The 25,340-nt window shown below is 44.6% G+C and overlaps 1 protein-coding gene across 1 annotated transcript in view; it reads left to right on the forward strand.

The window, feature by feature from the left end:
- The first annotated feature begins 189 nt into the window (after positions 1-189).
- abca2 (ATP-binding cassette, sub-family A (ABC1), member 2) overlaps positions 190-25,340 on the forward strand; it is a 51,937-nt gene continuing 26,786 nt past the window's right edge. The window contains 2 exon segments of the mRNA XM_035530152.1: positions 190-607; positions 23,264-23,357. Of these exon segments, the coding sequence (XP_035386045.1) occupies positions 542-607; positions 23,264-23,357 (160 nt within the window). The 5' untranslated portion in view covers positions 190-541.

The following is a 25,340-nucleotide window of genomic DNA, read 5'->3' on the forward strand; positions in this document are numbered from 1 at the left end:
ATGTGCGTTAGTGTGTGTGTGTGTGTGTGTGTGAGAGAGAGAGAGAGAGAGAGAGAGAGAGAGAGAGAGAGAGTAACACGTAACACACACACACACACACACACACACACACACACACACACACACACACACACACACACACGTCTGGACAGTCCTCTCTCCGCCCACCGTACGATTCACTGGGAATTGTTCTTCGGAGGGGTTGTTGCGACCGTCCGTCCGAAGTATTTCGCTTGCGAACCTGTCCATCAGCTGACGGGGTTTTTGGAGTTGTCTATAACCGGCAAAGATACGCTAGGGAATGCACAATTCAGGCGCGGCTCTTTCCTACTGCCACTGAACCATCGCTAACTGTAAATGGCAGAACAGCAAAGAACGAATTTCATCATAGCGATTCAAAGATCCGGTGCGGTGTTGGTAAAATGATGTAACCAATGATGTCTTATTGTGTAAACGTTTGCAGCGTATCTTTTCGCAAAACATAGCAGTAATGCCTGTTTTGTTTTGACTTCGCCGGGAGAAATTCTCGAATCTATCAAACATGGGATTCCTCCATCAGCTTCATCTTCTGCTCTGGAAAAATGTCTCTTTAAAGCGAAGAGGACCGGTAAGTCATGTGTATATAGTTTTGATAAAAGAAGAATTGAAAGGGAAATGTTGAAATTTAGGCCTGTATGCTTTTGAGCACATCATTTCGAAACATCATTTGCGAAACTGTATACGGGCGTCGCTTAAGGGCTGAAACGGTGTAGCGTTAACTGTCATCTTCTCACGCTTGTGCAATAAAAAAACCCGACATTACTACGGTACCGTTTTTACACGCCAGATACTAAGCTTGATGTTTGTTGCACTGTGACAGTATCATTCGCCTGGTACATTCGTTGAGGCATCGGTAGCATCACTTAGTACTATGTGAAGCAAGTTGAACCAACAACCAGAAAGCTATCTACTAACAGGTTGCTGCAATCCCCTTCCATTAGGCTGGTGGTGAGGAGACTAAGCCCGAGAACACAATTCTTACGTGGTTAGTCATTAGATCGTTTCGGATGCGCACATACACCTAAATAAAACTGTCGTCTAACACGGGTAGACACTGTGGTCCTGTGCTTAGCTTATCTCCTTCCTCACGCATTATTTTTCTAGGGTACGTGGTGCGCTTTTGCTCATCGCATTCTTGTCCGAATAATAACGTTTACTCTTGTTTTAATAGTAGCGGTAGGTCTTGTCTTAATAATAGCGGTAGGTCTTGTTTTAATAGTAGCGTTAGGTCCTGTTTTAATAATAGCAGTAGGTCTTGTTTTAATAATAGCAGTAGGTCTTGTTTTAATAATAGCGGCAGGTTTGGTCAGAGGCGGTTTTTACGCTGCAAAAGCAACAGGCTGGTGCGCTCACTCATTCTTTGAAAGGAGAGCCCAGTGACCCAATAGGCAAAAGGCAAGGCAGTCAGCACCGCCGGATCATCCATCTGCTGTAGATCTGCCTTACAGCAGGTGGAAACAGTGAGTTTATTGACGTTTCTCGAGGCACAGCAGCACAACACATCTTGTCTGTTTATTATACAACGCAAGATCATGTTAATTTCTACAGGAGACATAATAGACGATATTAAATGCATCCTCTGCATTGTGAATATGAACCATTCAGTTTAAGCCAGAATAGGGGTACCAGAACAAATCATGAACATTTCATCTTACTGACATTACCAATGGTTATATGTAACTCACAGTGTTATTTGCAATGCACATCATCTATGCTTTGTTACTTGCTTACATTTTCAGAGTATAGAGGCGCAACAGCGGTTGTGGATAAGTGACTGTGGCATTCATAACTATTCTTTTTTTCCTGTGATAGTGGTGGGGGTGGTGGAGGTGTTCTAGGAGGAAATTGGACACAAATTACTGCCTACTGATTCGGTACATAACAACCATTGGAAAACTGGCTGGAGTCAGTTTGTCTTTCATGTGTTTTAGACGAGCAAACACGATGACCGACAACACTCTTGAGTTCTGGTGAAATGTAGGCTGGAGTCTAAATGGTTACAAATGTGTACACTGCTGCTGTACAAATTTTCTTTATTCGGAAAAGTAGTAACTGATGGGGAGGGGATGATAGGAATAGTGTCATTATCAAGGAACCACATTCCATAGATGCTGACATCATCAGAGTCCTGTGAAACTTCTGGGGGGGAAATGCCCTCTGTTCTAAACGATAAACCTGTTGAAATAATAAACACCGGCAAAGCAAGGCTGCATAGCCGGTTATGGGAAGAATAATGTATTCCAACGGACCACCTAGGGTGGGTACTACATCAGTCATACCACAATGTTTTGGAGGGAGGACAGTTGTTTTCTTCTAAAGATGTGGTTCGTATTCGTAAAGGTCTTAACTCATGTGGCGTGCTTAAACTGGAGGCCTGACTCATCCTAAGCATACACTCTCTAAGTAGCCTGACAGCCTGGCAGCAGAATAGAATTTGACTATAACTCCGGAGGTGCTGAGAAGGACAAATATTGAATATTAATGTTCAGAACTGGATGTGTTTAAAGAAAATGATATAAAAAGAAAACGCTGAAATCTGCTGAATACAGCGTTAAAGTATGTTATTCCGCCCGTTATGCAGATTTCTCTACCAGACATTGGCATTTGAGAGTGAAAAATCTCCCAGCTCTAGTTCCCGACTTTTCATCCTCAAACAATATCTGTTTGAAGTGACCAATTGCTCCAGTGGTGCGCTTGCCCTTATCCAGCAGTTGTATGCTGCAGTATTAGCCACGGGTCGTGTTGTGAGCTATCTTTAGTAGCAGCACAGTTCTGTTCAATTGTATTTTAGGATCCCTGGGGGAAAGGATCGCTGCTATAAGATTAGCTCCAGCCACGTCATGGGGGCCAGTTTGCTCAGGACTGTCGGGGTTTGCAGATTGATGGGCTGTGGGGAAACCGGCAGGTCAGCAGGCGGGCGGTGTTGGCGGTCTGGTGTCCAACGCAGGCGTGGAGTGCAGGAGCAAATCCTGCTGGCGTAGATACAGCGTGCCAGCGGGGGACTCCATGGACCGCCTACCTGGACACGGGATTGAGCCCAATCTTGGATGAAACTGCACAGCCACTGGTGCGTCGCCATTAGACCAAGGCACAAGCTTCATCAGGGTCCCCGAGAGGCGCCCTGGTGTAGCATATGCTTGGCCTTGCAAGAAGTCTGGATAGTATTAACAAAAATAGCAGATTCTGCTAGTGACTCTTTTATATATCAAATATAGTATATTGTATCAAATGTTAGGAATAGTATCTCTCAAACTTCACATTCAGTCCCTTAAGATGGCTTATCAAGTATTTGTTTTGTCATTTCTGATGCATCAGAAAGATCATGCGTGAGTGTTAGAAATTTGGCTGTGTCAATGTTCAACTTCTTTGTTTATATGTGTTTATTTGCACACTTGAAATATCTTCATACTGACATTTTCTGCAGAAGTCTAGCATCAACAAGGCAGTCTACTATCAATCTAACTCCGCAGTCGGGATGTTGAATTTAATGTAATGAATCAACCTGTTCATTTCTCATGATGGAAGCACAGTTACCTGGTAACACATTTGTTTGCACAGTGGGCGACAGCTTTACAGCGGCGGCGTCCCGAGCGCTTTACTGCAGTGTCACGCCAGTCTGACTGCTCAGTGCCAACTGGTGTTCCACTTTTACAGAAGCACTGACATAAAATGCATCTGAATTTTAATGATGTTGATCACCTCCAGCTGACACCGGCCCACGTGGAAGCAGTAAATGTTCTTGCTGGGAACTTTTGTTCTGTGTGTGTGTGTGTGTGTGTGTGTGTGTGTGTGTGTGTGTGATAACATGACATGTGCAGTCTCTCTGGAGCATCTGCTGATCTGCTGTTCCCTTTACCCAGTGACCTGCCTGCATTCCCTATCAAAGCTCCGAGTGCTCTTTCTCCTCAGATCTAACTCTCTCTCTGTTTTTCTCTCTCCGTTTCTCTGTCCCCTCTTTTTCAACATTTCCTCTTTCCTCCTCTTTCTTACTCTATTTCTCTTTTCTGTCTTCCTGTCCCCCTCTCTGTGCAAACCCCCCCTCCCCCCGCCTCCCTGTCTGTTCTGCTTTATGTCCTGCAATACCATTTTCACTACAGTGGATTTCAGTCTCTCGAGAGCAGGCTGGAGGCTGGACGTTGGGGAAACATTGACCTGACACTGTTCTGCTGTGTTCTGCTACCTGCCATTACCTTATGAAACGCAGTCTGACCTACTTACTGTGAGCTCCAGTCCCTGAGTGATTGGCTGAAGCCAGGCATAGTTGCCTGGGTATCTATGGAGACTAGAATGAGAGAGCAAGAGCAAGAGGGAGAGCATGATATCGCAAGCAAGCAGGATCAAGACTTGGTCACATCAGTCAGAAATCTGGGGTAGGAGGGCTGAATTCAGGAGGGTTGTATGTCAGCCATTTGAATTATACATGCTAACTGTAAACGGTAATGGTATTTGTGTGTGTGTGTGTGTGTGTGTGTGTGTGTGTGAGCGCACCTGTGCATATGCATGTGTGTGCGTGTACGCAGGGGGGAATATTGCTTTCTGTCTTCTGTCTTTCAGGAAAGATGACAGATATTCCATTATACTCTGTCCTACTTTACGTCACCTGTTAGATCAGCTAAGCTGGCATCATGCCTTGCAGTGCTTTAGAATACACTAATGGTATAAACAGGAAAGTCATATGACCGATTCTGATTCATCCTTTTGAACACCATGGCAACACGAAACCTATTTACAACCATGTGCCTTCCTGATAATTGTGCATCTACTCATTTTGTAAACGAGCTTTTCAAATATTTTTCTTCCATAATGTTAATTTTGGATTTTTTTAATTGGACAGATGAGGCAACCAGGAGGGTTTGATTTAATTTCATAACCTTATTTTTAATGATGGCAAATTACGAGCAGCAGCTCCTTTTATATTCATGTATAAAAACAGCAAGTGAACAACACTGTACCTCACTCTGGGGCTCTGCCTGTATCCAGAAAACAGTCATGGATGAAACCAAATATATGAAATTACTCAGAAAGCATGTGAATTGAAAATGGGTTTAAACTTTAAATAATCAATGAAAATTATGTAGGACAAATTTTTTTTTATAAAAGCCATGAAATATATACATGGTTTTATGAGGACATTCACTTGGAATGGACAGACAGGTTGTGATTATTCCAGCAAGTACAAACCATGACATTTGGGATCAAGTGATTAATTCCGTGTGATTATAACATGCTATTAATTACGTGATAATGGGAAAGTGTGTGTCTGTGTGTGTGTTGTGGGACAGGAGTTTAGGATAGGGTTAGTGTTTTGACATACACTGATAAGACACAACATTAAAACCACTAACAGGTGAACTGAATAACATTTCTGATCTTTACAATGACACCTGTCACCTGTGGGGTGGAGGATGGGAGGATAAAACAACGTTGTAGATTAGGGGCAGTGACCTCTTTCTTCAGGATATTGCGTCCTGTTCTGGGGGGAGGGGGTGGGGGGGTTGTAGGAGGACCTACAGACTGGTCACAATGTCATGCTGAGTGCCTTCAACGGGCACGTGAGCATCAGGACTGGGCCACGGAGCAACGGAAGAAGGTGGCCAGGTCTGATGAATCATGCTTCCTTTTACATCATGTGGACGGCTGGGTGCGTGTGCGTCGCAGAACCTGGGGAAGAGATGGTGCCAGGGTGGGGAGAAGGCAAGCTGGTGGAGGCGGTGTGACACTCTGGGCAATGTTCTGCTGGAAAACGTGGGGTCCTGTAATTCATGTGGATGTTACACACACTACCTACCTACAGTACAGTACATTGTTGCAGACCGAGTATACCACTTTATGGCAATGTTATTCCCTACCGGCAGTGGCCTCTTTCAGCGGGATAACGTGCCCTGCCGCACCGGAAAAACGGTTGGTTTGAGAAACATGAGAGAATTCAAGGTGAAGGCTTGAACTTCAGATTCCCCAGATCTCAATCTGATGAAGAATCTGTGGGATTTGGTGGAATAAAAAGTCAGATGGATGGAGGCCCCACTTTACAATTTATAGGATTAAAGAATCAGCTGCTATTGCCAGACACCACGGCACACCCTCAGAGGTCTTGTGGAATCAATGCCTCGATGGGTCAGAGTTGTTTTGGCGGCATGAGGGGGGCCTACATGATATGATTGGTGTATGATTGGACGTTGATGTAAATGCAACCACATCGTTACAATCGGACGGTTTTACAGATTCAATACATTGTATCCATAGTGCTTCTCACAGTAGATGTTGGTTGTTAGTAGCTTTAAAGAAATTAATTAGCAGACTGAGGGCAGCAACAACCTGGGAGGTTAACAACAACTTGACATGAGGAAAATTTCTCTAGAGGATTAAAGATTCAGAAAGAGTACACAATGGTAAAAGACTGCACCAAAAAATGTGCACCAAGTTAAAAACCTTTTGTTAAAAATTTCTTTTATGCATGTAAGATAAAAACGATGAGAAGAATTTGTATGTGCACATTTATGACCAGTACAGAAGATATTGCAATAATTTAAAACCATTAAAAGGAACGAAAAACAATGAACAACTATACTTGGAGCTGAGGTAACGTCTCAGTAAATTTGAAAACCCTTTTGAAATAAACTTTGAATTACTCCATGTACACTGAACAAAAAAACAAGACATTTTTCAAATGAAAAATGAAAACAGATTCTGCTTTTGAAATTCCAGCTTTTGTTCAGCTTTAAGGTTCCTAGCCAAGCATGTCGACTTTCCCAGGGTATAGTGTAGGCCATAGAAGCTACTACTGAACACTCTCTCAAGAGCGATGGTTTTACCGAGGTGTTATGGTGCCAATACAGTTCTAGTCTTGCAGTGTTCATTTAGTTGAACCTGGATAACAAACGGAGTGAAACAGCAGCATACAAAACGACCCAGTGCTGTCTTATGAGCGTGCACGGGCCACAGAACGACACACTGTTCTTCTGCGAGCGTGCACAGGTCACAAAACGACACACTGCTGTCAGCGTGCACAGGCCACAGAACGACACACTGCTGTCCTGCAAGCGTGCTCAGGCTGTCAGAAATGTGTCATCTTTCTGTATCTTGCTGGAGGCAGGTGGGCTTAGTTGTGCTTTTAGCGTGGCACCTCAGAACCTTGTAATGAGGTTGCATATGATGACGCGGTTGTGGCGGGGGGCTTGCGACCCGCCAACCCGACATGGGGAAATTTTGAATCTCTGCTTTCCTCCCAAGAGGAAGGCAAAGATGAAATATGCACAAGGTGGAGGGGAAGAGAAATGGAAGCGATATAGCAAGAGTAGGACAGTGAGATCCTGGGCAGAGGTGTGTGCAGAGTAGAAAGGGTGTATGGTGCAAGGGATTCACAGACCCGTTTGGGAGCGTTTCTTTGCTCAGTGGTGATGGCAGGGCAGTGATTCAGTGTGGAAGATTTATCCCATTTAATTAGAGGAGGTAAGGAGGAGGCGGCGTCAGCGGCAGAAGAGAAAAAATGCGGGGAGGGAGGTGTCGGGGAAAGTGGACAGAGGGAGCCATTATTGGTGCAGAGGAGAGAGTGCAGAGGTGCGAACAGAGAGCGGGTGGAAGTAGAAGTTGGAACTGAAAACAGAGGAAGGAGCTATATTAAGGAGGAGTGAGTGAAAGAAGAGGAAGAGGGAGGCAGGTGGAACGAGGGATGAACGGCTTTTATTTGTTCGCGGGATCATCCACTAAAGCCCGGTCACTGGACACGTGCCGCTCGTTTGCGGTAATTGAAAGACAGAGAGTGTGTGGAGACGAGGCAGCCGGCTCTCGCAGGGGAGGTGGGCTGGCGCCTTTCTGCTTGGCCCGTCGGGGCCAGACTTGGGGCTGAAGGGCTTGGCTTAGTACCCTTTCCAACTGGGATTCGGGTCTCTGCCATCCCCAAGGCTGTCTCAGGCCAACCAGGTGCGTGCGAGCCAGGTTTGGTTCCTCTTTCATCTCCCAGAGGAGCTGTGTGAAGACCTCCCCTTTCTCATCCTTCACTGCCAGCCCCTGGCGTCTGACGTGCGCGGCCTTGGCAACTGGAAGGTGGACTGTTCATCACGTTACAAACATCAAGGGGCTCTATCGATTTGTTTTTTGTGCCTTAATGCGAATTCTGATGGAATATCAAAGAGTTTATGTTGGCTGAGGTTGGGGCTTATGAATGTGTGTGTGTGTGTGCCTGTGTGCGTGTATACACATGGATGGCTCCTCTCCCAGTCCTGCTGTGTGAGCCACCTGTTAACTGTGACACAAAATTTTTGCACATTAAGAGAGAATTCATTTACTGTGTGTGTGTGCATGTGTATGTGCGTGTGTGCGCTTGTGTGTGCATGTGCGCGTGTACATGCGTGTGTGTGTGAGTATGGGTGTAAATTATTTAATAAAAGTGTTCAGATTTTTGACTTTAGTGTAGATTGGTTTTAAATATACTACCCAAGTAACATATTGGAAAACATTATTTAAATTAGTTAAATGTGTGTATTTTATGACATTTTAACCATAACTATTACATCTTTTCCTGGACTGACAAAGTGTACTGAATTAATACATTTGTCATCTACACACCCACCAGAGACTGAAGCAAACCTTCATTACATTCCCGAAAGAAAAAGCACTGTGTACTGAACCATTTTATCGCTCTCATGCTTAACTTTGCATGAACTCACGAACCCGGAGAACTGAATTCCTGCCGCGCTCTGTTCCAGCCCAGAGCTTACCACAGCAGGCCTTCTGAAACCATCAGCTCATAATTGTTAAAGAAAACTGATCTAGGATCAGGTCCTTAGTCAGTGTGACACAATGATTTACTTAAATGTGAATGTTAAACATTGTCCCAAGGAGTTTCTCATATATATATATATGAGGAAGGTTAAAAACTATATTTATACAGAAAGCCTGACGTCAGATTTTTTTTCTCCACATTTACGCACGGACACAGAGTCTAAGTGCCACCGCACCAGGAAAGTTTTAAGAACTCCCTTCCCATTCTCTCTCTCTCTCTCTCTCTCTCTCTCTCTCTCTCTCTCTCTCTCTCTCTCTCTCTCATTCTCTCTTTCTCTCTATTTCTCTCTCTCTTTATGAAAAGCTCAGGCTTTTTGTCAGTCACCCCCGTTTGTTTGTTGGTTTTATGGTATGCAATTCGGTCAGCTCATTTCTTCTTGCTTCCTTATTGTGTGTGTGTGTGTGTGGCGAGCTGTCGCCACAGTGCTCTCTGTTCGTCTCTTGCCCTCCAGTTCTGTCACTCATAATCTACTTTCCATTACTCTTGGCTTTAAAGCGTCTACGTTTCATCACTAATGTTGTTTTCAAGCCACCTTCTGTTATGCTCTTTTCTAGTTAACTCAGTCACATGCTCTCTCTCTCTCTCTCTCTCTCTCTCTCTCTCTCTCTCTTTCTCTCTCCTCTCTCTCTCTTTCTCTCTCCTCTCTCTCTCTCCCTCTCTCTCTCTCTTTCTCTCTCCTCTCTCCCTCTCTCTCTCTCTCTCTCTCTCTCTCTCTTTCTCTCTCCTCTCTCTCTCTCCCTCTCTCTCTCTCTCTCTCTCTCTCTTTCTCTCTCTCTCTCTCTCTCTCTCTCTCTCTCTCTCTCTCTCTCTCTCTCTCTTTCTCTCTCCCTCTCTCTCTCTCTCTCTCTCTTTCAGGCTCCGTCTTTCATGCTCTACTGCCCCCCCCCCCACTCTCTCTCTGCTTCACAGTAACCAAAGGTTCCTCTCTTCCTGATTAATGAAAGCTTCCCAGCCCAGGCTAATTTGGTCCTCATGTATAAAGCATACCATAAAATATTGACCACACTGAAAACATTAATATTCATGTTCATTATGACTCAATGTTCTTTTCTACATTGAAATCTGTGATGCAAGTTTTAGACAGACACTTTCAGTAGCACTCAAATCACAGGCAAGTCTGACTGTTTGAACAATAGGGGTCTTGCACCTGCTTTACCAGCCCAAGACATGGTATTTTGCTTCAGAATGTGAGCATGCTGCACTGTGCATATGGTCTGTCTTTGTTTTTTTTCTAGAGACTAAAATGTCAAACCATTCCTCATTATCCCCTCTCTCCCATACCCTTCCATGCGCTCCCGTACCCTGTAGGCATGGCGGCTTAAGGCTTTGATGGTAGTCATATTCTTCAGCAGGCTGGAATCATCTTTCATGGGCCTCACACGGCCGTGGAGGGCCAGGAGCCAGTAGCTGTGCTGATAACTTGGGATGCCAGAGCCTTCGTCACGCTCGGCAGAGCTGCTGCTTGCCGGTGTCAGGCCTCTCAGGGCCAGCCTGGGGAGAGGGAGGCAATACAGCTGAGACTGCCGGGGAAGAGAGGGAGACAGGAGAGAGGGAGAGACCGAAAGTGAGACAGGCCGAGAAAGAAGGATGGCAAGAGGAGGAGGATGAGGAAGGGAAAGACAGAAAGGAAGAGAGAGAACAAAGGAAAAAGGATGGAGAGGGAGAGAAAACGCTTCAAAGTTGCTGCCTTCCACACAATTATGCCAAGCTGGGGTTAGGGTTAGGAGACCACACTCCACATCCTGCTCACAGGCCGGAGCCCAACATCAACACGTAGTTCTGATGGTTTAGAGCCAAGCCTGTTCCACAGAGAAACGGAGATGCTCACTGCCAGTCTGCCAATGTAGCCCATAGATAAGTAAGGGAGTCCCTTTATATGAACCTAGAGAATCTCTGTGGTGACACCTGGCCTCAGTACATGCAAGACAATGATGCTGTTGTATTTTATGTTTTCTCATTAACACAGTACACAGCGGTGTTGGTACAGTGGAGCCAGTCATTTAGACTGTGTTCCCAAAGAAGTTCAGATTAACAATGAAAGGAAAAAATTATGAGACAATAGACTTTTAAAATTAATTTTGAATTTTTAACCTTTCAGTGAGGAAGGTGTGTGTGTGTGTGTGTATGTGTGTTAATAAAATAATTATTTTAAAAACGTCACAAAATCTAGTTTGCATACAGTAGGATAGATGGTGTCTAGATTGCTTTTCAGTTTTTCTCAGTTCATACATTTCTCAGATTAGAATTGGAACTTCTCAAAACAAATTGCGCAACCTCCCCATCATCTAGTCACTTGTGCACATCATAAAAGCCCATGGCACATCCATGCAGGTAATTATGTACAGTTGTCCACTGTTTCTTACATTACTGTAGTAACTACTTATCCATATGTTCCCTGATGTTCTCTGTTGAAAAGTCCCCCCTGCCAGAAAAAACATCCAGACACTAGTTCATTACATCCAAACCTGTTGAACCAGTTGTCATAATCTGATAGCATATTTTCTACATTTCTGTTAGTCTGTTAGCCCTTTTTGAATAAATGACTCTTGAACCGAGAGAAATGTGTGTATGAATGAGAATGTGTGAATGAAGGGGACTGTGTATGAAGGGGTGTGCTGTACATTAACAATGGTGTGGTCTTTCTGCAAATTACAAACAGTAAAAGCAAGAATGTCCAGTCTGCAGTGTCTTCTCTACCATACGGAAATGTGTAACTGTACTGTTGAAATAGATATGTCACACAGCAGGGTTGCAGACTTGTGCATTCTCAATCAGTCATTAAAACATGGAAGCTATCAGAAAATGCTTAGAGTACACTGTTCTATCGACAACATGGCTGGGCATTTTAGCTGTCTTGTCCATAAACAATGACACAAGGATTTGTCATTCTAATGGCACTCACATGTTCACTGACATAAATACTTACTTTGAATATAAATATTTCAGGTGTAAACCTTTTGACTTCGGGAGTTCAGAGTTGGGGGCTTTTGCAGGGGCTCCATTATGTAGTGCTGTCTCGTTTTTGAGAAACACTCAATGATCCAAGAAATGCACTAAAATGTCCCAGAAAAACAGTATTAGAAGTGGAAAGTATAAAACAGCTCCAGCCATTATGGACATTATGGCTAAATCTGATGGCAGCCTAATGGCTTGCTGTCTGGTCTCGCACCCCTCCCACTTCATCTTTACATAACCTCACAGTTGCTACTCTTGCAGTGTTTTCTACATTTCTTAACCGGAGTGGTATTTTTACAATGTTGCTCTTATAAATTAAGCAACTTTTTTCATTAACCCACTGAGTCATGTCCAGATATGTCCAGATATTACTCACTGTTTCTCATTATGAGTGAGTCAGATTTGTGCTTACGTACAGGGATACGTGAAAAGGTGTGATTTTGGCTCTTCCTCTTTTGGACTGTGTTTTGTTTTGGTTTTGACCTTTACTAAAGTGAAGAGCTCTGTGAAATGTTAATGAGGCCCCAGGGACAGTCCTGCTGTCCCCTTTTCATGAATGAGTTCTGGGACGTTTCCGAAAGGCTTGTTGCTTTGGGGAGTGCTGGTGTGAGTGCTGGGCTCGGGAGGAGAGGAGAGGATGACCTCCACCAGAATTCCCTTCTGATTGAGGTGGTCTTTACTGCGGCCTGACAGCAGGATTATCTTACAGCTGCTCTGAAGGTGAAAGGAAGGGAGGGACGTGATGAGTGGAGATAGCGAGAGAGTGTGTGTGTGTGTGTGTGTGTGTGTGTGTGTGTGTGTGTGTGTGTGTGTGTGTGTGTGTGCGCGCATGCACAGAAAGAGACAAGACAAATGGAAAGGAGAGGGTGCATGAGAGAGAAAGTAAAACAGAATAAAAGAAAAAAGGAAGAACGATTGAGATGAGAGAGACTCACAACGGAGAAAGAGATGGAGGCTGATTCTTCCTCTGTGCTGTTTTGGTATGGTTCATGTACCTGGAGGGTGCACGCACGCTCACACACACATCAGCCATTTATGACAATGCAGAGGCGTTCCACACAAATGTGTCATGCTGTGCAGTGGGCTTCTCTCTCTCCCTCTCTCTCTCTCTGCTGCTCCCTCTCCTGGTTGTGTCAGTTTCTCCTGCTGTCTGTTAGTCCCTATCTGTCTCTGTTGTGTCTCTTGTCTGCCTCATCAAACTGCCAATCAGAAACCTTCATCTGAACTCTCCAATTAAGCAGTAACAAAGCCTACATTGTTCGTGTCCTCATCAAGGTGGGAAACAAATTGATTGTGCTTTGTGAAGGTGGAGCAGTGGGGTGTGTGTATGTGTGTAAGAGAGAGAGACCAGTTTCTGTCTTTTTCAGTGTGCTATCCTTTTCTCTCTCTCTCTCTCTCTCTCTCTCTCTCTCTCTCTCTCTCTCTCTCTCTTCCACAGTCTACATGTTTCCTTCTCTCCTCCAGTAGAGAGGAGCTCTTTTCATCTTCCCGCCCTATAGGAAGGGCTTGTATTCCCTCTTAGGGGTCGACTGACAATGACATCCTGCTGCCTCTCCTGGGCTCTGGTTGTCTGATTGCCCTGCCAGAAGTCACCTGGCCATTAAAGGTGGCGCCCCATCCCCCCCTTGTCATCACTCCACCTCTTTCACCAGTGGAGATATCACCCATATATCACCCATATATCACCCATATATCAATCACCCATATATCACCCATATATCATCCATATATCACCCATATATCAATCACCCATATATCACCCATATATCACCCATATATCACCCATATATCAATCACCCATATATCACCCATATATCACCCATATATCAATCACCCATATATCACCCATATATCACCCATATATCAATCACCCATATATCACCCATATATCATCCATATATCACCCATATATCAATCACCCATATATCACCCATATATCACCCATATATTACCCATATATCAATCACCCATATATCACCCATATATCACCCATATATCACCCATATATTACCCATATATCAATCACCCATATATCACCCATATATCACCCATATATCAATCACCCATATATCATCCATATATTACCCATATATCAATCACCCATATATCACCCATATATCACCCATATATTACCCATATATCAATCACCCATATATCACCCATATATCACCCATATATCAATCACCCATATATCACCCATATATCATCCATATATCACCCATATATCAATCACCCATATATCACCCATATATCATCCATATATCACCCATATATCAATCACCCATATATCACCCATATATTACCCATATATCAATCACCCATATATCACCCATATATCACCCATATATCACCCATATATTACCCATATATCAATCACCCATATATCACCCATATATCACCCATATATCACCCATATATTACCCATATATCAATCACCCATATATCACCCATATATCACCCATATATTACCCATATATCAATCACCCATATATCACCCATATATCACCCATATATCAATCACCCATATATCACCCATATATCATCCATATATCACCCATATATCAATCACCCATATATCACCCATATATCACCCATATATCACCCATATATCAATCACCCATATATCACCCATATATCACCCATATATTACCCATATATTACCCATATATTACCCATATATCACCCATATATCACCCATATATCAATCACCCATATATCACCCATATATCACCCATATATTACCCATATATCACCCATATATCACCCATATATCAAACACCCATATATCACCTATATATTACCCATATATCACCCATATATCACCCATATATTACCCATATATCACCCATATATCACCCATATATCACCCATATATCAATCACCCATATATCACCCATATATTACCCATATATCACCCATATATCACCCATATATCAATCACCCATATATCACCCATATATCACCCATATATCACCCATATATTACCCATATATCACCCATATATCACCCATATATCAATCACCCATATATCACCCATATATCACCCATATATTACCCATATATTACCCATATATCACCCATATATTACCCATATATCACCCATATATCACCCATATATCAATCACCCATATATCACCCATATATCACCCATATATCACCCATATATCACCCATCCCCTGTGCCATGAAAAATACCCCGCTGCACAGGAGGTGGATTTGTTAGGTTTAACCCCAATTCACACTCCTCTGTAGTCTCTCCTTGTTTTCTTTTAAAATATATATTTAATTAAAATGACCACTGCAGCTACTTGGCAAAAAGGTTCAATCTTTATGAGTGGATACTCTAAACTAAATGCATTTCTCGTGTGATGGTTAAGTTTTTAGACACACACACACACACACACACACACACACACACACACACACACACACACACACACTCACACACACACACACAAACAGAAGGGGATTGAGGGAAAAAGAATGGTTAAAAGGGGAGTTGTCGGGAGCTGTTGTTGGAAGCTGCTGTCCTGTGACCTCTCTCTAATCCGGACTTATTTGTTTGGTGTCCAAATCGTGTTGGGATGTCTGGGAGAATGTCTGGAAGAGAGTGTGAGACCTTAGGGTGTGCGTGTAGTCTTGACACTGTGTATGTCTTTAGGGTGTACAGGTGTGCATGTGTTTGTGTGTGTGTGTGGGAATGACTGAAGAGTGACAGGCAGACATACAGACAGCAGGATGGTTAGATGATGGCAGTGATGTGATATAAATCAGGGGAATATGAGGACTGTCAGCATGACTAAAACCAGCACTGACTTCCATCAAACTTCCGTCTGTCTATCTGGATTTCTGTCAGTTTATCCTGTGAAGAGCAGTGTCTCCGATGCAGGAGCATGTACAGGTAAATGTCTCCTCCCAGTGTTCCGCTTCTCCCTGTAGCTGTGATTCCTGGTTTTCTAGTCTTTTTATAGTTAATAGGTTCATCTGTAATGACTCTCTGTTCAGTGCTATGCGCTCATTATAGTGGGATAAATTAGCCTCTAAAAGAACACATAGGTTAATCAACCTTTAAGTTAGTCATTTTTCTAATGCTGTCATCTGTATAATTTAACTCCTGGCAGATCAAGCAAGTAATTCCAAGTGTCTGGTGGAAATAGTATATAAATGTTTTAGAGACATAGTATCATGTTTAAATGACAAAGTATTCTACCGACTGCTCACAGGTGAACTAATTTTAATGATCACATTGTTATTCTGAATATTCTTTTTGTTCGCAGTTTGTGCTGAGTGCCACAGTTGGTAAGTGACTCCCATTGGAGGGTTGTCATGTTTATAGTTGTCAGGGAGAAGCCCAATAAAAAGAAAAACACAATTAGTACCAGAAGAACACCTCTCTCCCAAAGGCACCAGCTCTCTCAGAGTCTAACAGATCTGCGACAACACACTGCTCACGTTAACCCGACAAGACGCTCGCGCTGCTAATCAGGGGAGAACTTGTAGCCAGCGTCGGGAGAGAGTTATTCCAGGATGGCTCCTTGCTCATGGCTGCCTCATCAGCCCTGGTGGGACTGCTCGTCCAAGGCGCTTTCTAATAACCAGCCTGCTGCTTCAGCAGAACATGCCATGATTAGGAGCTCAGTAAACTGTCACCCTGTATTGTGTATTATAAGCGCGTACGGTTGTAGAGAGGGATGGAGCCTGGGCAGGCTAGGGGAGAAGAGGAGAAGAAGACATTGGAGGAGAGGAGAAGACATTGGAGGAGTTGAGAGGAAGACATTGGAGGAGTTGGAAGTACAGGAGAGGATTCTGTTTTAATGCTTTCAAGATGCTGTAAGTGCTTTATTTTAGGAACGCCAAGAACACTGAACTAAACACTAGAGTCTAAATTGTCTAAAGTAGGTGCTCTCATGGAAAAAAAAAAAAAAATTCTGGCCCAGCTGTAATAATGAATCAGGTATCATCTCTACACAATGCACAATGAATTGTAAGGAAGTAGTAGCTCAGTGGTTAAGATACTTGACTTGTAATCAGAAGGTTGCCAGTGTTGGGCCCCTGATCGAGGCCCTTAACTCAATTGCTCAAGTTGTGCTCAGTCATAATTGTAAGTTGCTTTGGATAAAAGTGTCAGCTAAATGTAATTATAGGGTTAGTATGAAGTATACATGTCTTCAGAGGGAGGGGCTTTGGAGTTTAGTCAACGGGGTTGGGGTGTACTCCTTCGTTTACTAAGTCTGTTAGAAAAGAACAAGAACATCCAAATCAGTTACAGCAGCTTTAATGGTCCGGTGAGCAGTGAGGTGTGTAGTGGCCCTTCCACCTGGCATAACACCACCTGACTTTGCTAACAAGCTCTCCCCATTTGGAACACATGCAGACAGCAGGGCAGTGGCTGGCATGAGCCGAGCGAAGAGCTGAGTTCTGGAACAGTCCGGAGTGTGGGAGCAGGAGGGGGGGGTTCGCATGAGCCGCGGTGGCTGCGTCTGTACCTTGGCACGGCGCTAAAGGAGGCAGAACCTAGTCTCATTTACAATCTGATTTCTTCTCATCTGATCTGAGGACAGGCTTGGTTCTTTGGCCAGACTGAGTTCCCATCAACTGCGAGGAAGACGCTAACAAGGGCAGCGCTGCCGAGCTCTCTTCAGTAGGAGTGCGCAGCGGCGTCCGAGGACGAGCTTGCTTGCCGAGGCTGAAATGCCTGCAGTGAGATTAATAACCTAAACAACAGAGACTGCATGAAAGATAGGAAAGGTCACGGGGCTCAGGGGGCATGTGGAGGCAGCACGCAGCGAACATGCACAGAGAGAGAGCCATACATGCACAGAGAGAGAGCCATACATGCACAGAGAGAGATCCATACATGCACAGAGAGAGATCCATACATGCACAGAGAGAGAGCCATACATGCACAGAGAGAGAGCCATACATGCACAGAGAGAGATCCATACATGCACAGAGAGAGAGCCATACATGCACAGAGAGAGATCCATACATGCACAGAGAGAGAGCCATACATGCACAGAGAGAGATCCATACATGCACAGAGAGAGATCCATACATGCACAGAGAGAGAGCCATACATGCACAGAGAGAGATCCATACATGCACAGAGAGAGAGCCATACATGCACAGAGACAGATCCATACATGCACAGAGAGAGAGCCATACATGCACAGAGAGAGAGCCATACATGCACAGAGAGAGAGCCATACATGCACAGAGAGAGATCCATACATGCACAGAGAGAGAGCCATACATGCACAGAGAGAGAGCCATACATGCACAGAGAGAGAGCCATACATGCACAGAGAGAGAGCCATACATGCACAGAGAGAGAGCCATACATGCACAGAGAGAGAGCCATACATGCACAGAGAGAGAGCCATACATGCACAGAGAGAGATCCATACATGCACAGAGAGAGAGCCATACATGCAGGCGGACAGAGAAAAGCAGGGAGCTCATTCTTAACCTGGCGACTGCTGGTCATTTGCATGTGTGCACACGTTGAGTCCCCATTAGAACTCACTGCCTAATCATGTTCTAATTATGTAGGAGCAGATAAAAAGGCCTTAAAACTGTGTGTGTGCGCGTGTGTGTGCTTGTTTGTGAGTGTGTGTATAAAGTCTTTTCTGCCAGAAGATAAAACAAAGCCCTGGTGATCTGGTGCTCCAGTCATTTGTGCTGCTAAGCTTCTCTTTCTCGTGCGGGCCATCTCGAGGGCGGCTGAGCACTGCTGTTCAACCCTGACGGGGGAACGAGCAACAGGAGCAGAGTCCACTTGCCACGTTACCAATTTAGACGTTTCTGAATACGGCCAGGAGGCAAGAACACCCAGGCGAGCCACACCAGAACACGACAGCTAGCGTGATACTGACGCAATCACAACATACGTTTACGACATGGACGACGTCACCACGAGCTTCTTTACTCTGCTGCGATCTGAACCTCTTCCCTCTCCACGGTACAGTTAGTACATGGAGGGTAAAGACCTGATCGTAGATCAGTGTCTAGAGGTGGCAGCTGGAGCACAGCTCACTGTGAGGGCCCGTATTTGCTTACAGTGTAAACGGAGAGGAATCCAGGGGGCATCTCCTCCAGTGAATTGCAAGGCCTCTGGTTATTTATAAAAGGGAGGATGAGGAAATCAATGTGGCCAGATTGGCTGACTGCAGGTCCCTGGAGCTGCTTGCCCACAGCTTGCACATAACTAATTGAGCCACATATCTCAGAAAGGCAGTTGCTCATGCCATTAATAATGCTCTGCCAAAACAACCACATAGTGTGTGTGTGTGTGTGTGTGTGTGTGTGTGTGTGTGTGTGTGTGTGTGTGTGTGTGTGTGTGTGTGTAGAAACAAAAAACTGAAAGTAAAATTTATTAAGAATTAAATTATAGAATAGAGTTATTTATGAAGGTTACTGCATTATTTGTTTATGGTAGTCTATACAATTCCATATATACCTCTATCCAAAACATCAAAAACCTTATGTACTTCACTGCAATCTCAACATCTCTTACTACAGTAAACTGCAGTTCCTCACCTGGAATCTTCTTTCGATTTATATATATAAATATACTGGCATACTTGGGTAGGTCATAGTTTTCACTTTTTTATTCTTTAGAAATTCTTGGGAGCGTTTGGATTATTATCATGCTGGAATATTGCTCTTCTGCCAAACCTGTGGTGACTGGGAGTCATGTGGTCAGCCAGTATTATGGCATATCCACAGGCATTCTTGGGACCATCTATAAATGTCATCTACCAAACACCTTTTGCACTCACGCAGTCCCACTTCATCACACTCTCCCCTCCGTGCGTGACTTTCGGGACTGTGGTACTCCTGGCCGTGTTTACACCAAACATGCTGGACCCCATCTGAGCCAAACAAATGTATCTTGGTCTCATTTCACCAAAGAATGCGCTCCCGATATTCATTGGGCTTCTTACAATGTTCGTGTTTCATTCAAAGTTTAATCTTTTGTGCCAATAAGCAGTTTTTGGCCAATAGGCAAGCAAGGGTTTTTTCTTGGATGCCATCCATACAGAGAGAGTTTTTGTAATGTCCTTTGGACTGTCCGAGCTACACAGAAACTCTGATTTTCTTTGACAGCCCCTGTGTTGAACGCTTGCCCCTCTGTTTTTCAGAGCTAGACTGTGCAAGTAGCTCATTGTCTGTGGCATCACTTTATGCAGCCTCTACAGTTTCAGTTAATTGCACTATGGCTTGTTCTATACCTCCTGATTACTGCTGCGACTGTGTTTTGACTGATTTTTAATTGGTGACAGATAATTCTGTATCCTTTTCTATCTTTGTGAAGTTTTCATGGTCGGATTTTCCAACACCTCTGCCAAATATTTTCTCTGTGGAGCCATGATGCAGACGTGCATATAGACACAGCCCACAGGTCCAGCAATTCTTCTGTTCAAAGGTCATTTATTAATTATGCAAATTGGAAAACACAGGTATACTTTTATGTCAATGATCATGTTTTTCTAACTTGTGTGTGAGTGATCACAGGTATATCAGTGATCACCCAGGCCTTCTACCAGAGGCCTGGAAGTTTGATAGTGAAGCATAGTATGCTCCAAGGATTGCATTTAAAAAAAAATTTTTTGAGCCACTCCTCCCAAGTGCACCTGACCTTCAACATTCTCTTTTGTGGCTGACAGAGACATATTTCTATCCATTCATCCATCCATCCAAATACAACAGAGTTAGTAAAAGAAAGAGGATGTGCCAAAGAAAGGATGTTTCAGACAGTTCTTTGCCTGTGCAGCTGATGAAGGACCTCTGTCCTATACATCCTTAATTACAGCCCAGCGCAGTTACACGCTGAAAACAAGGCTAGAAGCACACAGGTTTGGGATGTTATTTATATATATGGCTATCTGAAGAAGATTACAGGTGAGGAATTGAAGTCTACAGTAGTAAGACAGTGACGTACACAAGGTGTCCAGAAAAACAGGATGTTTTGGCAGGTAGGCTGTTGTTGCAGGTAGGCAGGAATGGTGGGCTGTGTTTGTGTGGTGTACTTGGAACGTAATCGTGAATGCAAAACACTCTTTGCAGCCCTTATTTTTGCCTTATTTGATTACAGTGTTTTCATTCATTACACTCTTCCTGGGAGGGAGAGTCTGGTAATAATTCAATAAAACTTGTTTTCCGAGTTTATAATGGAGGAAGTAAAATGGAGAAATGCATTGTGGGACCACAGCAGAGACATATCTACATTTCAGTGTACTGAGACAAATGAATGCTCATACCCAACACAAGGCTCCTTTCAGAATGTGCCCCTCCTCCACTGCATTTAGAGTTTAATGTCAGCACAGGAAAAAACAAAAAACTGTTGAATGTGGAATGCTACTCTGTTGTGCAAAGAATATTGTTATTGAGAGCATATTATCAAAATATCTTAAATATCCTGACCTGTAGTTGGATCACTGGTAGATTGAATTTCTAATGCTATTTATATGCTACTGTATGCCAGTTGGCTTTACTTTTATATCTGTATGATGTGTATCCCGAGTCTGGATGATGGCTGTGATCCTCTAATGTATTTGGTTAAGGTTGTTGTTTTTGACTTAATTTTGGCCTTTAACTTTCTGTGTGTGTGTGTGTGTGTGTGTGTGTGTGTGTGTGTGTGTGTGTGTGTGTGTGTGTGTGTGTGTGTGTGTGTGTGCGCGTGTGTGCGCATATGTACGTGCTCACACGTCACACTACCTCTCCACATCTACACTCTGCCTTGGAGACAGCATTAGACAGCGCTTTCTACAGATGCATTGGCCTGCCTATAAATAATGGAAGATCAGCCTCCAACATGCAAATTTAGGGCCAGAAAACTAAGGAGGCATTTTCAGACTCGCCAGAGCGAAAGCAAGAACTGTTTAATATTCAAATCAAACATTTGTCTTTGCTCTTTCCAGGACCTTGAAATCAATGCGCTTCGGGATTTTTTTTAAAGAGAAGAGACAAGCCATTTCTTTTGACAGCGATTTTTCAGCAGTGTGTTTCTGTTTCTCCCTTGCTCGGCCTCTGTGTGTGCGCGCATGTGTGTTTGCTCACTATGTATATTGCTCAGCCTCTCATAACTGAAGCTTTGTGGAGTTTGTCAGTCAGGGCTTTATGTATTGTGACAGTAGTGTGCAAAAAGGGCTTCTTGTTTGTTGCGACCCTCGGAGGCGTAGCTGGAGTGTGATGAGGGCCCTGAGAGAGACGCGAAGGGGCGGGCGGAGGAGACGCTGCTAGCCTCACCCACTCACCTGCGCGCACTCTCTCTCTCTCTCTCTCTCTCTCTCTCTCTCTCTCTCTCTCTCTCTCTCTCTCTCTCTCTCTCTCTCTCTCTCCCTCCCTCCCTCCCTCCCTCCCTCCCTCTCTCCCCTGCTGGGCATGAGCGGACAGACACAGACTGACACGGCGCTTGCGAGCCTCCCTCTTTAACCCTGTCTGTGGGTGAGGTCACAGCCTGCGATTGTGGTCAAAGCCACACTCAGCGGTAATAACAAAAACGTCATGGTTGCTGCCCATACACTGCCTTGTTTATATCCCCCCCCCCACCCCCACCCCCCACCCCAACACTAGCTCCTACGCTGATGCCTCATCCATACGGCCTGTGACCGTACAGCCCTGTTCAGCGTTTAGCATTCCAACTAGCGACGGCGTATCCGCTAGCGTGCGTGATGAGCGCGAGTGTGACGCGAAAGTTAAAGTTTTTACCTGACGCCGCCGCCACCATCTCGTCATTGCCACACCACCTCCACCCTCTCATATAGAGCAAACATTCGTTTCCCTGCGAAACAGAGACACCCCTGCTGGGAGAGAGAGATGTGCACACATTTTTGTGATGAGTGGCGTAGGAGGGTGTGGAGTCAGTCTGTATGCAAAGTTGATGGAGAGAGACTGTTTCAGTGTTCCAAAGGCTTGAGTGGGCTTTCATACGGACTGTAGACTGTGCATTAGAATGTAGTGTTTTAATTGTCATGGGGATTTTTTCATTTATTTTCTGGTGTGGTAATCTAAGCATATATTTACACCCTTTATCCTACACACCGATGTCTCCTTGTGAGCCACCAGCTGTAGGGTGTGTGTGTGTGTGTGTATGTGCAATAAAATGCTTTGCTCTTGGTTCCTGCTCTGCTGCGTGTGTGTGACCGGCTCCCTCGGACAGCCCTGGGTCCTGAGGCTGGTGGGTATCACGTCTTTGGCAGCAGACGCTGGCTGTCCAGCAAAGCCCATGACCTTCCTGCCGCCCAGCAGATTTACTGGCTCGGGCAAACTCGACTCAGTGAGGCGAGCGCCATGATCCACGGTCAGAGATGCAGAGCACGATGAAAACCAGGTTCTGTACACGCCGCTTAGAGTGTCTGCCTGCCTGTTCCCATTAACTCAGGTTTCTCATCATCCTGCTCTCTCTCTCTCTCTCTCTCTCTCTCTCTCTCTCTCTCTCTCTCTCTCTCTCTCTCTCTCTCTCTCTCTCTCTCTGTGTCCACAGTGGGTGCTGGCGTTTGAGATCTTCATACCCCTGGTCCTCTTCTTCATCTTGCTAGGACTGAGACAGAAGAAGCCAGCCCTGCCTGTGAAGGAAGGTAAGACCCGAGGAGGAGAAAGAAACTGAAGGGGGGGGGGGGGGGGGTGAATAAAGAAAAGAGGGTAAGAAGACACCCCCCCCCCCCCCCCCAAAAAAAAAAAAAAACAAAACACCCCACACCTGACCCCTGGACAGTTAGTTATTAAGACAGCCCTACTGCACAGGCCACAGTGTTTTTAAAGACAGGCAAAACACGTTCCTGATCAGCCAGAAAGTGCAGCAGCTCCCTGCACAGGGTGAGAAATCTCCCAGAATCAAGCTCGTTCTTGCCCCCTGGTGGTCACACAGCACCCTTCTTGAGTATCTTATGCCCATTTTCATTCAGGAAGCATTACACTGTCCCGCAAAGCTCAGCACTGTTCTAACAGTCAATACCGGAGCTCCTGCTTGTGAGTGAGTTGGAGACTCTTGAGAGAGTACTCTGCTCCACTGCCTCTGGCTGTGATGAATAAGTTTAATTCAGCTCGTGATGGATAATGGGTCTCTTCTCCTTTCTGTATGTGGTCACTCGGTGCTGTTGCACAACTTTGCTAATCTGTCATTGATCGCAAAGCTCGTTCGGTTTATAGCTGGTGATGCAGCATGTTTAGTTGTTGTTAGGTGTGTGTTACCACTCAGAGCATCCTCACTGGTCTCTGTCATCCATATTGTCTTTTAATTTCCAGTGTTGAAGGAAGAAATCACACATCATCCTTTTTTGTCTTTCTTGTATTTTTTGCTCTTTTCTGTCCCTTACTCTTTCTTTCTCTCTCTCTCTGTCTACTCTTTTCTCTCTCTCTCACTCTATCCCCTCTCCCACTCCCCCCCCTCTCTCTCTCTCTGTCTCTCTCTCTCTGACATGGTACATATTCACTGCATGCTGGACCAGTGTGTAAGTCAGAACATTTGGTTTTATTCACTGTTTGCTGATTTATGCGGTTGTTGTTGTCATCTGTGCTGCGTGTAGGCTCTGTCTTCTAATTCTGCTTGTGTGTTATGGTGTGCACTCTAGTGTGTTCTGTCCCTCTGTGTGTGTGTGTGTGTGTGTGTCACTTCGGAGGAACATGCAGTGTCCTACCAAACCTTTTAAATGTTTCATACATCAGTATGAAGATAATGAGAGCAGGGCCAGGGTTACTGAACCAAGCACTGAAAGGACATTATCAGATAATGATGCATCCACACCACTATTTTTCACACAGTACACTCACATAATTGCACAGTCTCTCATTATTAAGGAGTGAATGAGTGAGTAAGACCACAAATGTGTGTATGAATGAACAAACAAATGGGTGAATGAGTGAATGTTCAACAAACAAATGTTTCAGGGGTTGTAGATGTCTCCGTTTACACTAACACGTCCTCATCAAACATGGAATGGTGTACGTCACAGCATTATTACTCTCTGCAACTAGCATCGTTACTTACAAAAAGCCAAGTACATTAAGACAGGGTGTGCCTCACCCACTTACAGCTGCTTGGATTGCGTCATGGACTCACCGAGTGATCAGGCTTATCTGACTACGTTCGTAGGTTTAATATTCAACTTTTGGCGCCAGAGAGGCAGCAGATGTCAGAGGGAAGCGCGGCAGAGCCGAGCCCCGTAAAGGACGGCTGTCTTGCTTAGACGAGGCTGTCTGCAGATCAGCACGCGTTGTAAACATAGGCCTAAGGGGGAGTTCACCGCATGGGTAGCCCTCTGACGGCGGGAACTGTTCGTCTAATTCCAGCCCAGGGAAGGGGAGGCTTATTATTGAGACACGGATAGAGAGGGAGGGAGAGAGGGAGGGAGATCGAACACTAGCTCTGGAGGCTGTCCATCACAGCGGCCAGAACAGACGAGTCATCAGGTAGCGTTTAAGTAACCTTCCATACCCAACTGCCAGTGCCAACAACTTTGTGTTTGACTTGCAGACGCTGTTGCCAAGACTACCGTGGGCTCAGACTGAATAGGAAGCCTTCAAAAACCAAAGGCTCATTAAATCATCAGAACAATTACCGG

Source organism: Electrophorus electricus, chromosome 9, assembly GCF_013358815.1.
Source record: "Electrophorus electricus isolate fEleEle1 chromosome 9, fEleEle1.pri, whole genome shotgun sequence".
Classification (NCBI taxonomy): domain Eukaryota; kingdom Metazoa; phylum Chordata; class Actinopteri; order Gymnotiformes; family Gymnotidae; genus Electrophorus; species Electrophorus electricus.